The 13,967-nt window shown below is 38.2% G+C and overlaps 1 protein-coding gene across 4 annotated transcripts in view; it reads left to right on the top strand.

Annotated features, from left to right (window-relative positions):
- LOC146003952 (uncharacterized) overlaps window positions 1-13,939 on the top strand; it is a 54,367-nt gene extending 40,428 nt beyond the window's left edge. For 2 of the 4 annotated variants that reach the window (XM_083142469.1, XM_083142467.1), the window contains 4 exons: window positions 5,895-6,113; window positions 8,162-8,401; window positions 11,093-11,189; window positions 13,571-13,939. In XM_083142469.1, coding sequence (XP_082998595.1) covers window positions 5,895-6,113; window positions 8,162-8,401; window positions 11,093-11,189; window positions 13,571-13,821 — 807 coding nt within the window. In that variant the 3' untranslated portion in view covers window positions 13,822-13,939. The remainder of the gene's footprint in view (window positions 1-5,894; window positions 6,114-8,161; window positions 8,402-11,092; window positions 11,190-13,570) is intronic. The other 2 variants (XR_014443879.1, XM_083142468.1) reach the window with 2 other exon arrangements.
- Window positions 13,940-13,967: the final 28 nt, after the last annotated feature.

Here is a 13,967-nt window from a genome sequence, read left to right as displayed (position 1 = left end):
GCTTCTACGACACCCTGAGCAATATGGCAAATTTGGGCGATGGTTGCTGTACCTGTCGCGATTTTCGTATTCTGTCGAGCATATCGCCTCTCGACTTAATCCTGTTGCCGATTGTTTGTCACGAATGTACTCACCTGAGGAATTCCAGGTTTCTCCCTTACCTGTTACCTCTATTGCTTGTGCGGCACCTAAATTCCAAATTATCCCCTTTAGTAAATCCGATATTCTTGATCTTCAACAAAAAGATTCTAATTTACAACCAATAGTAACACAATTACGTGCAGGACAAAAATATAAACATTATGCTCTGTATCATGACCTACTTGTTTGGCAACCCCCACGCTCTACAGCTTCCTTAGTTGTTGTGCCCCACACTCTTCAACACCTGATTTGTCGCTATTATCACGATATGCCTATGGGAGGTTCACATTTGGGTATTCAAAAGTGTACTAAGAAAATAATGTCAGTCTTTTGGTGGTCATCCTGTGTTCAAGATATTAAAGCTTATGTCAAATCTTGTGATATTTGTCAAAAGGCCAAATTGGCCATACGAAAGCCTCCGGGGTTTTTGTCATCTGAAATAATAAAACATCCTTGGCGACGCCTATATATTGATCTTGTTGGCCCTCTGGTGCGTTCGTCAAAGGGCCACTCTTATATTCTAGTAGTGGTAGATGCCTTCTCAAAATGGGTTTCTCTTTATCCTCTTCGGGGACCCACATCAAATCAGATAGTAGAAAAGCTTCGCTCCTTATTTCTTGTGTTTGGGGCTCCTTGCGAACTGGTGTCGGATAATGCTTCTTATTTTCGATCTCGTCACCTTAATTCTTTTTTGTTTGAAGCCCGGGTGAAACATATTTATACTAGCTCCTATTACCCTAATCCTTCATTGGCAGAAAGATTTATTCGCAATCTCAAGGCTTCCTTAATAGCGTATCATTCGGATGACCATACCAAATGGGACGTCCATTTACATGCTATTTCCTTTGCGTTTAATACCGCAGTCCAGGAGAGCATTCAAACTACACCTTCACAAATAATGTTCGGACGAGACATTGATGGCCCTATGAATTTCTTTTGGGAATTCACATCTGATTCCGACTTGGCCGGTCCTCCTTCGGCCGATCGCGCAAAATGCTGGGCTCAAGCTTTTCATCACCTACAAAAGTCTTGGGCCACACGGCGGGATCGATATGACCCTAAAAGACAGCCTTCTTCAGTTAAAGTAGGAGATATGGTTCTTTATAAAACCTTCCCTCAGAGTAAGGCCTTCCAGAACATTACCGCCAAACTGCAACAACGATGGGCTGGTCCTGCCAAAGTGTTTAAGCTTTTAGGTCCAGTAACGGTTCTCCTAGTCGATCCCGAAACCGAAGTTTTTCTTCGCAAGATTCACATTTCTCATCTTAAACCTTATTATATTCGGGACGATCCTCCACCGGATATTGACTTGTCTGACACACACCTAGCTTCTGTCCTGCATCCTATGGAGGGAAAGAATTTAAATCGCCCCCTGCGTCAATCTCAATCTTTTTACTGCAACTTTTGCCACAGAAGTGGACATTCCACGTCTCACTGCCGCCGTCGTTCCTCCCAGCATGATCCCCATTCTCGTAATCTGGCTATTCCAAGGTAATACATGCATTCACTTTCACATGTATGGTATGGTATGATAAGTGTTGTTATCTACTAGAATGTTAAGGTTTCTATTGCAAGTGTTCCGTTTATATCTTGTTATTACTATGTATTTATTCACAGTTTTGTATTCTTACTTGGAGTATGTTAAAAACATTTATTCATTAATCTTCATCCAAGTAAAGCAAACAATGATTCATTACTAAAGTTATAATTTAACTTCATTTAGTAAATTTGGATATCAATTTTTACTACCCGTTTGACTGTATATGTATATTTTTGGGATTGTTTGTTTCAAATATCTTGTAATTGGTGCTCTTATTCCTCGCAGTATTCCCTTCCTCCCTTTGGTTTCCTCTCCTCTTTCCTATCTTTTTGTTTCTTCTTCTCCGCTTCTCTTCTAATGTATTTCATTTTTTTCTTTTCATGGTTTTTGAGGAACCTCACAATTATATTCCATCTTGGAATAAGTGGAATTGAGGCATCATAAGGATGATTCCTTATCCCCGTGTGACAACATACATATATATATATTTCCGTCTACGTCGCAAATATCTTCGATCTGTAAGTGCATATCTGATCGTTGTTCCAGTGTCAGTTTTTCCGCAAAATTCAGTGCTACGTATCATATATCCCTATTTTTCCTTTATAGAAGGCAATTCTGTGCGCCCCATCATAGACTCTATTGGCGCCTATGGTAATTGGGTGTTGCAAAATTTTTGATATTATGTATTAACACATTCTTAAATTGTTAAATGTTTTATACCGTTTGTTCATTCCCATTTTTTAGATTGCAATCAATCATTCACTTCCATTTTTTATATTATTGTTATTGTATTTATTATTGGTATTTAACTCATGTATTTCAATTTATTACAATTATTAATCTCTATGTTGTCCACTGCCTTTTTCAGAGATTAACTAGTCTTTCAAGTAATAATTCCTGTAGGCAGTCAGGTGTTGGTGTCCAAACAAAAAAAAATGAGGGTGTTTTGACTTAATTATTGTCTGGTTTTCATGTGTGTGTTTTCATCACGGTTAATTTATTTATATCATGTATATATATAAATGTTTTAATATGGTTAGGGGTTATTTTGTAATTGGTGCTCTTGCGATACTATTGCAGTTAGGCCATGTTATGAATTCTGAGCCTTATTGGTGTCTTTCTCCTTTTTTCGCAAGGCAGGGGAGTTTGTGACGATTTTTTATGCGAATTCGATTTTAAGTACAACGTGAAAAAATCCCGCATCGAATATCGTCACATTTCTCCTCATGTTATTCCGGTACGCTTCGCGTCTATCTGGTTTCAAGATTAATGGATTGACCGCTAGAGGTCTCTAGTGCATTTTTCGCCTTACGAACAGCATCGACGAAAAGCAGCGGTTCCTTATCAGCACGCGAGCCGCGAGGGATTTCCTGACGTCACGTGGCAGATTACGGGAGAAGCAGTGGCTCGCAGAACTCAGTGTGCTTCTCCCTCCTTTCTCTCTCTCGACGGCAGTTTTGATTTTGACAAGTACTTGATTTCGTTAAACATTACGAGAGGACCTTGGTTCGCCCGCGTTTAGTGCAAATACGTCAGAAGTGATTAGAGTATTTTGGAAATACAGGAATGTCAAATTACGTGGATGGCGAAAATGGAATTTGTTTTTCTCATTGAGCATTTTTCGCCGAGGACGACTTGTTGGTTTCGGCTGGTAGAAACCTGAAGAACGAAGGACAATTGGGTCGACAAGTGAGAAGGAAGGATGAGAATAATGACACTACTATAGTGTTCGACGAGCACGAGAACCGACCGATTTGACGACGTCCCAGTGTTCGCTTGATCCAGAGGGATTGTCCAGTTAGTATTGGTGGATCGATTGCGATGAGGCTGAGGTATGTACCCAATGACTCTTTTCAATAAGTGAAGTGTGAAAGTGTGTAATTTTGGACGAGAAGACCACTTTGACTCTCTTGTCGTTACCTTCGTCACGGAATGATAAAATTGAATCATAAGTAAGGCACGAAGTGCGAAGAGTGAATCACGAGTAAAACAATTACAATTCTCCTTCCTCCTCCCCCTCCCCTTTTTGTGAATAGACGTCGTAATGTTGCCCTGCATACAATGAAGAAAGAAAGTGTCACGGAGACACGTCCTTCCTCTTCCCCTCGGTTTCTTGCTCAAAGTAACAAAAGGATTAATCGTTCAATTTACCTTGCATATGGGCAACTCGTGTAAGGAGCTTAATGTCTCCCCCCTCCTACAAAAAAACCAGAATCACGAGTTGACATAACTTTCACGCAATACATCAAATGAGTTTAGCATGAGCACCAAAGTAATATGTAATGTCAAAACGGGTGGTCTTTATCCTTTGGAATAACTAGCATTTAACGAAAGAGTAGTGTAAAAAAGGCAATCATAGATTTGTTTCGACCTGTTTTAATATATTGTATATTTACGTCGTTGGTAGACACTGGGTTTTGTTCCCGGTTATGTTGTTTTGTTGGGCCACCAGTAACGAAGAATTGTTAATAACTTTTAGTCAGTTATTGTTACGAAAGGAACGAAATAATTGTTGTGAATAATATTTATGTATATGTTACGTTTGGAAAACGCCTGCCATTCTGCGTTGCGAGGTAGTGCGTAATAAATCTTGAGTTGACTCAACTACTTAAATTAAGTGTAAATAATTATCCCTTACTCTGTAAAAATTAGAATCTATTGCATTAGAGCATTTTGACTAAAACGTGATCGGAAGAGCATGCTTGGATGAACAGGCGATTTACTTTCATTGATTGAGAAAGCGACTTAATTTGACTACGATATTTTCAATTTTGGTTATTGACAAATTGTTTTCTCTTTTTTTTGTGTCAAGTTGGTTCTCTGCGGAGACTGAGGCGACGGTCCAAAATACTGTCATTAGCCTCAATAAGCCCTCCTGACTATTGTAAGTGATAGTCTTCTCTTACTTCTATTACCGTGCGAGTGATTGAATTTTCCACGGACCTCTGCACCTTCCTTTCAAAAATCTTGACCTTATTGTCACGCACGCGACTATCACGTTACAATATATATTTACCCAACTGAGGTAAGGTTTCCGAAGTCCTATTTCTGTAACCCTAGTGTGATTAGGCCAAATATGATTTTTCAAATTATGTTAATCTAAATAAGATATAATGTCTGAAACAAGATGCATTTCATTCATATTGTTTTTTCGCACTGTATGTTCCATACCACCAGAATTTTGTATTTTTTATGCATTAAATATGTAATTAAAACTGAAGTTATTAATTAATTTGGATCACATTTATACATCTTTTTTTCCGTTTTTAGGTTCTTTTTTTTTGTCAATTTAAAGGTATTCAACTTCCGAGCCCTAGTGATGATCATGTCATCTCCACATGCTTGGCCACCCTGTTCTCTGGACTTGAACCTTATGATTCCTGAAAGATCATGTTTATCAGAAATGTGTATGGGTTCTGCCAGAGCTGAAAGCCAGCATTATATGGCATATTGCTACCATTCCCCAGGAGACACTTCACATGAACATTTATCACAGTCTTGTGCTACAAAAGGATCATTCCATGCTTCATTTCCCCATATTCTTCATGGCCTCTGTACCAGGTTTCACCACAATCCGTTGCTTTGAAGGGTCTCCAGAGTGCTCTTGAGTAGGTGGCAGGCCAATTGAGAGTCAAATAATTCTTGAAACAGGGAGGGCAATCAAACAACTTTGTAAAGAACATGCCAGTTACATCAAGAATTTTCATCCAGAAATATTAGGGTTAGCAGAACGTTCCATCTAGGAGAGCCATAGAATTGACTTCACAACAACAAAGATCATCAATAAGTCATCTTGACTTCACAACAACAAAGATCATCAACAAGTCGGCTCAAAAGTGACACAGGGCTCGAACTGGACCCAGCCTGGTTACCAATAGTCTACTGGGAACACAGACATTGGAGAGATGACACCTCATTGGCCCACCACCTACAGACTGCTCACACACAAATAAATAAAAAAAGGTACCTCTGACACATCTCTGCACTTTGATTCATGAAGATGAGAGTGACATTAGCTCTTGAAAGCTCGGAACCCTATTCGGAAATCACCTGGCTGATATCCCAAGAAAACCTCCATCAATCGGGAGTCATCTGTTCTATATCCAAGCTCTTGAAAGTATATACAGAACTGACCTGACTGATATCCTAAGAGAATTCTTCATCATTCACGACCAGGAAATCTAGAGTTACATTCTACTATGTTTGTTTACAGGTAATCAGCTATGTAAATAGAATTAAAGAACAACATCTACTGACTGAAATAAGTAATGCAACGTACAACTTGCCACAAGATGCAAAGTTTGAATATGTCCACAGTGAGTTGAATAAAATTGCCTATGATGTTGTAGTTCTAGAAGAGAAGATCATTCAAGAAGTTCATGGGAATATGTCACTAATTTACAACTTAATTCAACAACTGTTTGACCATGTTGTGAGTATCAGTAATGTAAGAAATAAATACATGTTGATTAGACATTGGTGATGATCATGTCATCTCCACTTGGCCACCCTGTTCTCTGGACTTGAACCTTATGATTTCTGGCTATGGGGATTCCTGAACGATCATGTTTATCAGAAATGTGTATGGGCTCTGTTGCTACCATTCCCCAGGAACCACTTCACATGGACATTTATCACAGTCTTGTGCTACAAGATTAGACTTGTTTGAGCAATTCCTGTTAATTACCTCAGAGTACAAAGAAAACAAAACAAGAAAGAAAATCACAGTACAAAGTTGTATGGACCATTAACATTCTATGATATACTCATGCATTTTTGTTTGCAATTTTCTTAGTTGGAATATACAAGGTGGTTATAATTAAAGTGACGGTGTTCAGAGTGGTATAGCACGGGCTGTAATGAGAGTAGCAGTCTGAAACTTCGTAGATATGCTAATGAAGCAATGCGCTCGCGAATTATGAAAAAAAAAGTTCCAATTCTCGCCACCAGGGTAAAAAATGGCGCTGTAAGCAGTCAAAACTTGGTATAGTTACAGGAAAAACACTATAAATCGCAGAAAACAATACTCTTTGTAATAAAATATCGCTACAATTTCACTATTCGAATTACATGAACATTACTAAAGGAAAAAGCAACAAGCGTCACCAACAACAACCAGGGAGCTCACACAATGGTTAGGCAATTTCACCGACTTTGACGTCAGAGTTATGGAAAATTCCACGTTTTGACTGCTTACAGCGCCGTTTTTTACCCTGGTGGCGAGAATTGGAACTTTTTTTTTTTTTTTGCATAATTTGCGAGCGCATTGCTTCATTAGCATATCTACGAAGTTTCAGACTGCTACTCTCATTACAGCCCGTGCTGTACCACTCTGAACACCGTCACTTTAATTATAACCACCTGGTACTTTTTACCTTGTAAATATGTTAGTACTTAAACATTATCATTGCCATTCACCAATATAATAAGTAGTCAAGATACCAAATATTAGGAGGGGGTGTCAGGAATATTTTTTGTAGTGCAATCACATTTAATATATATCCTTATTTCAGGGGCTCCCGAACTTTTTCCTTTCATGGTGCCATAAGTGTTTCCACGCTTTCAAGATTTTTCAGCAGCACCCCAAGTCAGAATGTAGGCCTATGTAACACTTCCAACGCTCAGTGTGGTTGCTTGCCGTAAGTTAAAAAATAAAGCAACCCACAGCACACACTTTGGGATTGTTATTTAGTGTCGCTTTTGGCTAATTGCAACAATGAGGATGAGTGATATAATGAAATGGATGAAGGTGACAAAGAATATCCATGCCCAGGCCTTGATTCGAACCTGGGACCTCTGGAATATCCTTAAATACCATGCAAAAAATGTAGCTAAAAGAGCATTTTTTTTATCTGGTTTTTCTTCGTTTGCTAGATGAAGGGGTGTATGGAACCAGGTTGGTAGACATGGGGGATTTCTGCCCCTCCCGTGTCTTATAGTAAATTAAATGAACTAATTGAATTGACTTTATTGCTGGCTGAGGTTCAGCTGTTGCTGGTCTACCAAGGTGCTTCCCTGGATGGTAGCTTTTACTCGTACCTTGTAAAATGAATCAGAAGTTTGACTTTTTGAGTGGGATGTATTTTAGAAATTTTGCCATTCCACTGTAAAATTGTTCGGTGAATGAATGAGTCAATTTATTTTAAGTTTGGTCTCCATTAGTTTATCTTAGTGATAAATGTATATATAATCACTAATTTTTTGTTTTCCAGTTTTTATTTCATCAATTTTATTTTAAACAAAAGCTAGTATGCAAGATCTCTGGTTGTGAACCATAGTGGATTCACAATTTATTGTATAAACAAAATGTAAACAATTATCACATAAAAATAAAATTTATATATTTTGCAACCTGGTTGCATCTTTATTTAATAATATAAAAAAATTAATTGTGTGTGGTAAGTGTTTACCGTTTCCTTCCAGGTATTTATATGTGATTTTGTATGGAAAGTTCAGTGTATTTGTTAATCTTATTCACAGGTTAAGCTTATACTGATCAGTGACCATGTAGGCAACTTTCACAACAAAGTGAAGAGAACTGTTGGACCTATCACTATGCGAGAAACAGAGTTTAGAGCTCATACTGCAAATACATTAGTTCAACGGTATGTAAGTCACTTGAATACTTGTCTAACGAAAGAAGCAGGAAATTGCCGTATAATTCCTCTTATATATAAAAAGGCATACTGGGCCGTCTGCAAAAATGGGCTTCACCTTGTGGTAAGTAAATATGTATAGAGCAAGTTTGAAAAATCAGTAATATTCTTCTGGCGGTACACAACGCTACTTTTGTTTGAAGTGTACTTACAAGTTCACTTTATGCACAGATAGCTAATCGGGACTGGACCTACAGTTAAAGTGGGATCAACATGAAATGATGATAATCATTATTTGTCCCCATAGCAATAGACTGAAAGATATCAGAACCTTGAACTAGCTGCATAAAATGCATTCAAGGACAATTCAGTACTTTTAATGTAAAAGATTCATAAAATGACTTGTGCTGTCATTAAAGTAATATATCTTATCATTCCCTTTCTCTTCCAAGTACAGGGTGTCCCACGAACGGCGCAACTGGGAATTAAGAGTGGCGTTACTTTGTAACCGAAACCTGTACATACATAAGTCATACACCAAATGTTAGCCCTGTCCAAGTAGATATTTTTAAACATAGAAACAACAAACGGGGTGCAGTGTTGCCAAATGTAAGTGAAAGTGTAAATTTATATTTCCACAAAGCATGGAAAATTGCATGTCAAACATTCGTACGGAAATTTGGACGTCAATTTCCACCTTGGGTAGGTGGACTATTTCGCCATCTATAGTTCAGAGAAGAAAACCGATCGTTTTCACATATAGCCAATCCTGAAATGCCTCGTAAAGGCATCCCGGTCCAAATGGGTGTTTTAAAAAAATTATGAGGTACAGTGGCAACACTGTTGATGTTTGAAGGCAACAAAAGGTTTGTTTAGTGATGGTCTACGACATGGAAATATTGGAAACAGGAAAAAAAGAATGAAAATTATGGTGAAAAAAGGGTTACTTACCTACACCTGGCAACCATGCAATGCGCGTAACAGGCAGTGTAGCTTTACAAAAGATGTTGAAAATGACAACCATTTTCCCTGAGGCATTCATCAACACGTTTTATCATGTTGGAAGCAACTTTATGCAAGGTTGATTGGTTTATATTGTTAATGGCTGTGCAAATGTTTATTTTTAGATCATCAAGTGTTCTTGGGTTATTAATGTAAACTGTTTGTTTCAAATAACCCCACAGAAAAAAATCTGGAGATGTCAGATCCGGGGTGCGACTGGGCCATAAGTTTTTGCTTATAATGTGATCGCCAAAAAACTGCCAACATGTCTAAATTTTTATTAGACGTGTGACATGTTGCGGAGTCTTGTTGAAACCAACCATCACGTTCATCACGTTCCAACAGAGAAATAAACTGTGTGATAAGGTCACGATAAACTATTCTGTCAACTATTGTGTTGAAAAAGAATGGACCGATTATTTTTCTCCGCGAAATCGTGCACCACACACCGATCTTTTGTGGATGAAGTGATTGTTCATGTAACAAATGGGGATTGTTACTTGACCAGTGTCGAGAATTTTGACTTTTGACATATCCATTTAAGTGGAACCATGCTTCATCCGTGAAAAAAACCTTATCCAAAATATTCAACCATTGTCTCTAATAAAATTTCTAAACCACTGGCAGTATCTTACACGTGCACCTTTGTCTGCTTCCTTCAGTTCTTGCACAGCCTGTACCTTATATGCACGTAGGTGCAATTGTTTTAACGCTCGGTGAGTTGTTGTTTTTGATACACCTGACTGTGCAGCAAGTTTACGAACAGATTTCCTGGGAGATTGTGATATTCTCTGCTCCACATCCTGCAGCACACCTTGTGTCAAAACTGGTGGTTGTCTGTGGTAGGGTTTGTCACTAACTGATCCGGTTTCACGAAATCTGGAAACAAGTCGATATATCGTCGAATTTTCTGGAACACTGTTATTAGGATATTTCTCGCGAAACACAGTTTTTACACTAGCGTACGATTTTGAACAAAAATAATGTTCCACAATGAACACCCTCTCTTCCAAAGAGTACTTCATTTCACAGAACAATTCTAATCTTCCCCTACGAACAATGCGAAATGCACGGCTCAAGCAGTTCAAAGTACACAACTAACTGATTCTTTTGTTCTCGTTTGGTGGGTGCTCTTATCGCATTGCATGGTTGCCAGGAGTAGGTAAGTAACCCTTTTTTCACCATAATTTTCATTTTCTTTTTTTCTTGTTTCCAGTATTTCCATGTCATAGACCATCACTAAACAAACCTTTTGTTGCCTTCAAACATCAACAGTGTTGCCACTGTACCTCATAATTTTTTTAAAACAGCCATTTGGACCGGTACGCCTTTACGAGGCATTTCAGGATTGGCTATACGCGAAAACGATCTGGTTTTCTTCTCTGAACTATAGATGGCGAAATAGTCCACCTACCCAAGGTGGAAATTGACGTCCAAATTTCCGTACGAATGTTTGACATGCAATTTTCCATGCTTTGTGGAAATATAAATTTACACTTTCACTTACATTTGGCAACACTGCACCCCGTTTGTTGTTTCTATGTTTAAAAATATCTACTTGGACAGGGCTAACATTTGGTGTATGACTTATGTACGTACAGGTTTCGGTTACAAAGTAACGCCACTCTTAATTCCCAGTTGCGCAGTTTGTGGGACACCCTGTATATTTGCATGTTAGGTGGACTTATCAATACCTCCAAGTGCTTTGTAGTAAGTTCAAAAAATGAAATATTTATTTTTATGTCATGGCTCGGGATTAGAACAACATTTTATTCTTGCTCTGCCTTGGCATTATTGTCCATTATTATTTCAGAATGGACTGTGGATTGCATTTAGCATTACTGGCATATCGATGTTAGTTTTGTTGTTTCTGAGCTGCAGACTTGCTGCATATTTTAGAGGTGCAAAAAGTAAGTAAAATTATCATTTCTTTGCTTTCGGTAGTGTAGATTTGTTTTAAAATTTGATGTGCAAGTTGTAATTTAAAAAAAAAATAGTAGTTGTGCACATATTGTAATGGATTTATTTTTTTAACGTACCTTGTACACTGGGATCCATAAGTATTACCAAGCAAATTGTCCATCACCCCGTTTACTCCCTTTGTTTTATGCAATGAGAGCTTCAAGAACTGACGCAAAACACCAAACAATCTGCTTACAACCTCTCAACCAGTATACGTAAAAATAGTCCTTAAAAATACTTAGGATGAAGATAAAAACAAACAAAAATACTCATTGACAATTTGCTGGAAATGCTTATGGATCCCACTGTACTAATAACCAATCAGATATGAAATTGCAAATATTCCCTGAAAAATCTGAATGGTTTATTATCTTCCTTAAATAACGAATGCAGACAGGTGACTGCAATAGATTTTTCTATTTTTAAAAGCCCACAATTTCAAATTCTTAACCAGTAAAATATAAAACATACTTTTTACAAACTTCCAATAGTAGGATAATATATTTAGAGTTTATTTACCACTGCGACACTCTTTTTGAAGTCTCAATTATCCTGAGAGTTATTCATATCACGGAAAAATGATTAATTCTGCTGTATACAGGGTAAGTCAAAATGATGGACCCGATTACAGAAATTTATTCTGTGAAATCTAATAAACATATGTTATTGTGAGACATGCGCTTTGAAAGGTTAACTTTCAAAGTTTAGTTTCTACGCAGTGTTTCCACTTTCTACCGCTAGGAGTCAACAGCAAGCAGGAAAATGGCGCTGACTGGAGAACAGAGATCTTTCTGTGTGCTTGATTATCATGTGAACAAGTCTGTGATTAGTGTGCAACAGCATTTCCGTACCAAATATCGGAGAGAACCACCTACGGGGAAGGCCATTCGTAAGTGGTATGAACATTTCAGAGATTCGGGCTGCATCTGTAAACGAAAATCGACTCGCCGTCCGTCGACTGGGGAAGAGACAGTGGAACGAGTGCGCACATGTCTCATGCGGAGTCCACAGAAGTCGGCCTACCGGGCAGCAAAAGAACTTCAACTTCCACAGAAAACTGTCTGGCGGATTCTGCGGAAACGTTTACAAATGAAACTCTACCGGTTGCAACTAGTTCAAGCCTTAAAAGATTATGCTTTGCGCGCGTCCTTCTGTGCTGATTTCCTCGCATTAATTGAAACGAATGGGTTCTCTGAGAGGTTAATTTACAGTGATTAAGCAACTTTTCACCTTTCAGGGAAAGTGAATAGACACAACGTAAGGAATTGGGGAACTGCTAACCCCCATGAATTTGTGGAACACGAATGCGATTCTCCCAAAGTGAATGCCTTTTGTGCCATTTCCTATGAAACGATTTATGGGTGCTTTTTCTTCCATGAGCATAATGTGACAGGACTTGTTTTCTTTGATATGTTGCAACTATGGCTCCTTCCACAGCTTGCAGAGGATAGCGCAGATTTCATTCTCCAATTGGATGGTGCCCCTGCACATTACCATGGCAGCATTCGGGACCATCTCAATGGGGCATTGGAACAACATTGGATAGGTCGTGCATCTCCGGAGGATCGACCTCTCCTTCATTGGCCTCCTCGTTCCCCCGACTTGACCCCATGTGATTTCTTCATGTGGGGTTTTGTCAAGGATCATGTTTATGTACCACCACTTCCAACATCATTGGATGACCTGCGTGCCCGCATCACAGCAGCCATTGCTGATTGACCGCAACATGCTACACAAGGTTTGGCAGGAGATAGACTATTGGCTTGGTGTGTGCCGTGTTACGCGAGGTGCTCACATAGAACACTTGCGATTTGTTTGAAAAAAAACTTTGACAGTTTACCTTTCTTAGCACACGTCTCACAATAACATTTGTTTATTATATTTCACAGAATAAATGTCTGAAATCGGGTCCATCATTTTGACTTACCCTGTATATTTGAAAAGCAAACTTTGATTCCTTTAAATAGGAATAAACCTAATACAGTAGAACCTCAATTTTACATTTTTCAAGGGATTAAGCAGAAAAAACTTAAAATGTGGGAAAATGTAACATTTTGCTATGTTGGGACCATCAACATGGGAAAATGTAGAATCTTGGAACGTAAAATCAGGGTTATACTGTACTCTAATTACATAAACATACTATTAGAAAGACAATGTTTGTGTAGTAAGTGGTTTTTAAAATCAAATTTAGGGTTATAATTATCATTTTTAACACCAAAATGCCATTTTATATCCCACCTTTGATACTGCTACGTGCCCAGTTTTTGTAGTGAAATCCTGATATTTTATTCACCATAAATATATGGCTAACTATATTGCTTTGCAGAAATCCAGCGCAGATGGCATAGGATGATCGAGGCGCATAGGGAGAATTCAGAGTTGCTCCAGACAATGCATCTCTGCCATGCCATTGATGAAGCACAGTACATTGATAGTATTTTTCAAATGAAGCCCAGGAAGGAATCAAGTCTGCAGAAAGTGCATCCAGTGCAATCACTACCATCATATGGAAAATCTTTTCCGCACATAAACAAAAACTGTGACAAATTGTTTCCGCCAGATAAGTACACGCACTGAATCAATTAAGTCTATGCATCTTTGTCATCGTTAGTTTGAGATGTTGACTTTTTATTTTTAGATAAGATTTTATTGGTTTTTAAAATTTTGTTTACACAACTGGAATAAAAATATTTTCTATTTTTCTGTGAAGTTTATATTTAAGA

Source organism: Lepisma saccharinum, chromosome 21, assembly GCF_977018435.1.
Source record: "Lepisma saccharinum chromosome 21, izLepSacc3.1, whole genome shotgun sequence".
Taxonomy (NCBI): Eukaryota; Metazoa; Arthropoda; class Insecta; order Zygentoma; family Lepismatidae; genus Lepisma; species Lepisma saccharinum.
Note: the sequence above shows the minus strand (reverse complement) of the source record. Positions and strands in the feature narration are given on the sequence as shown.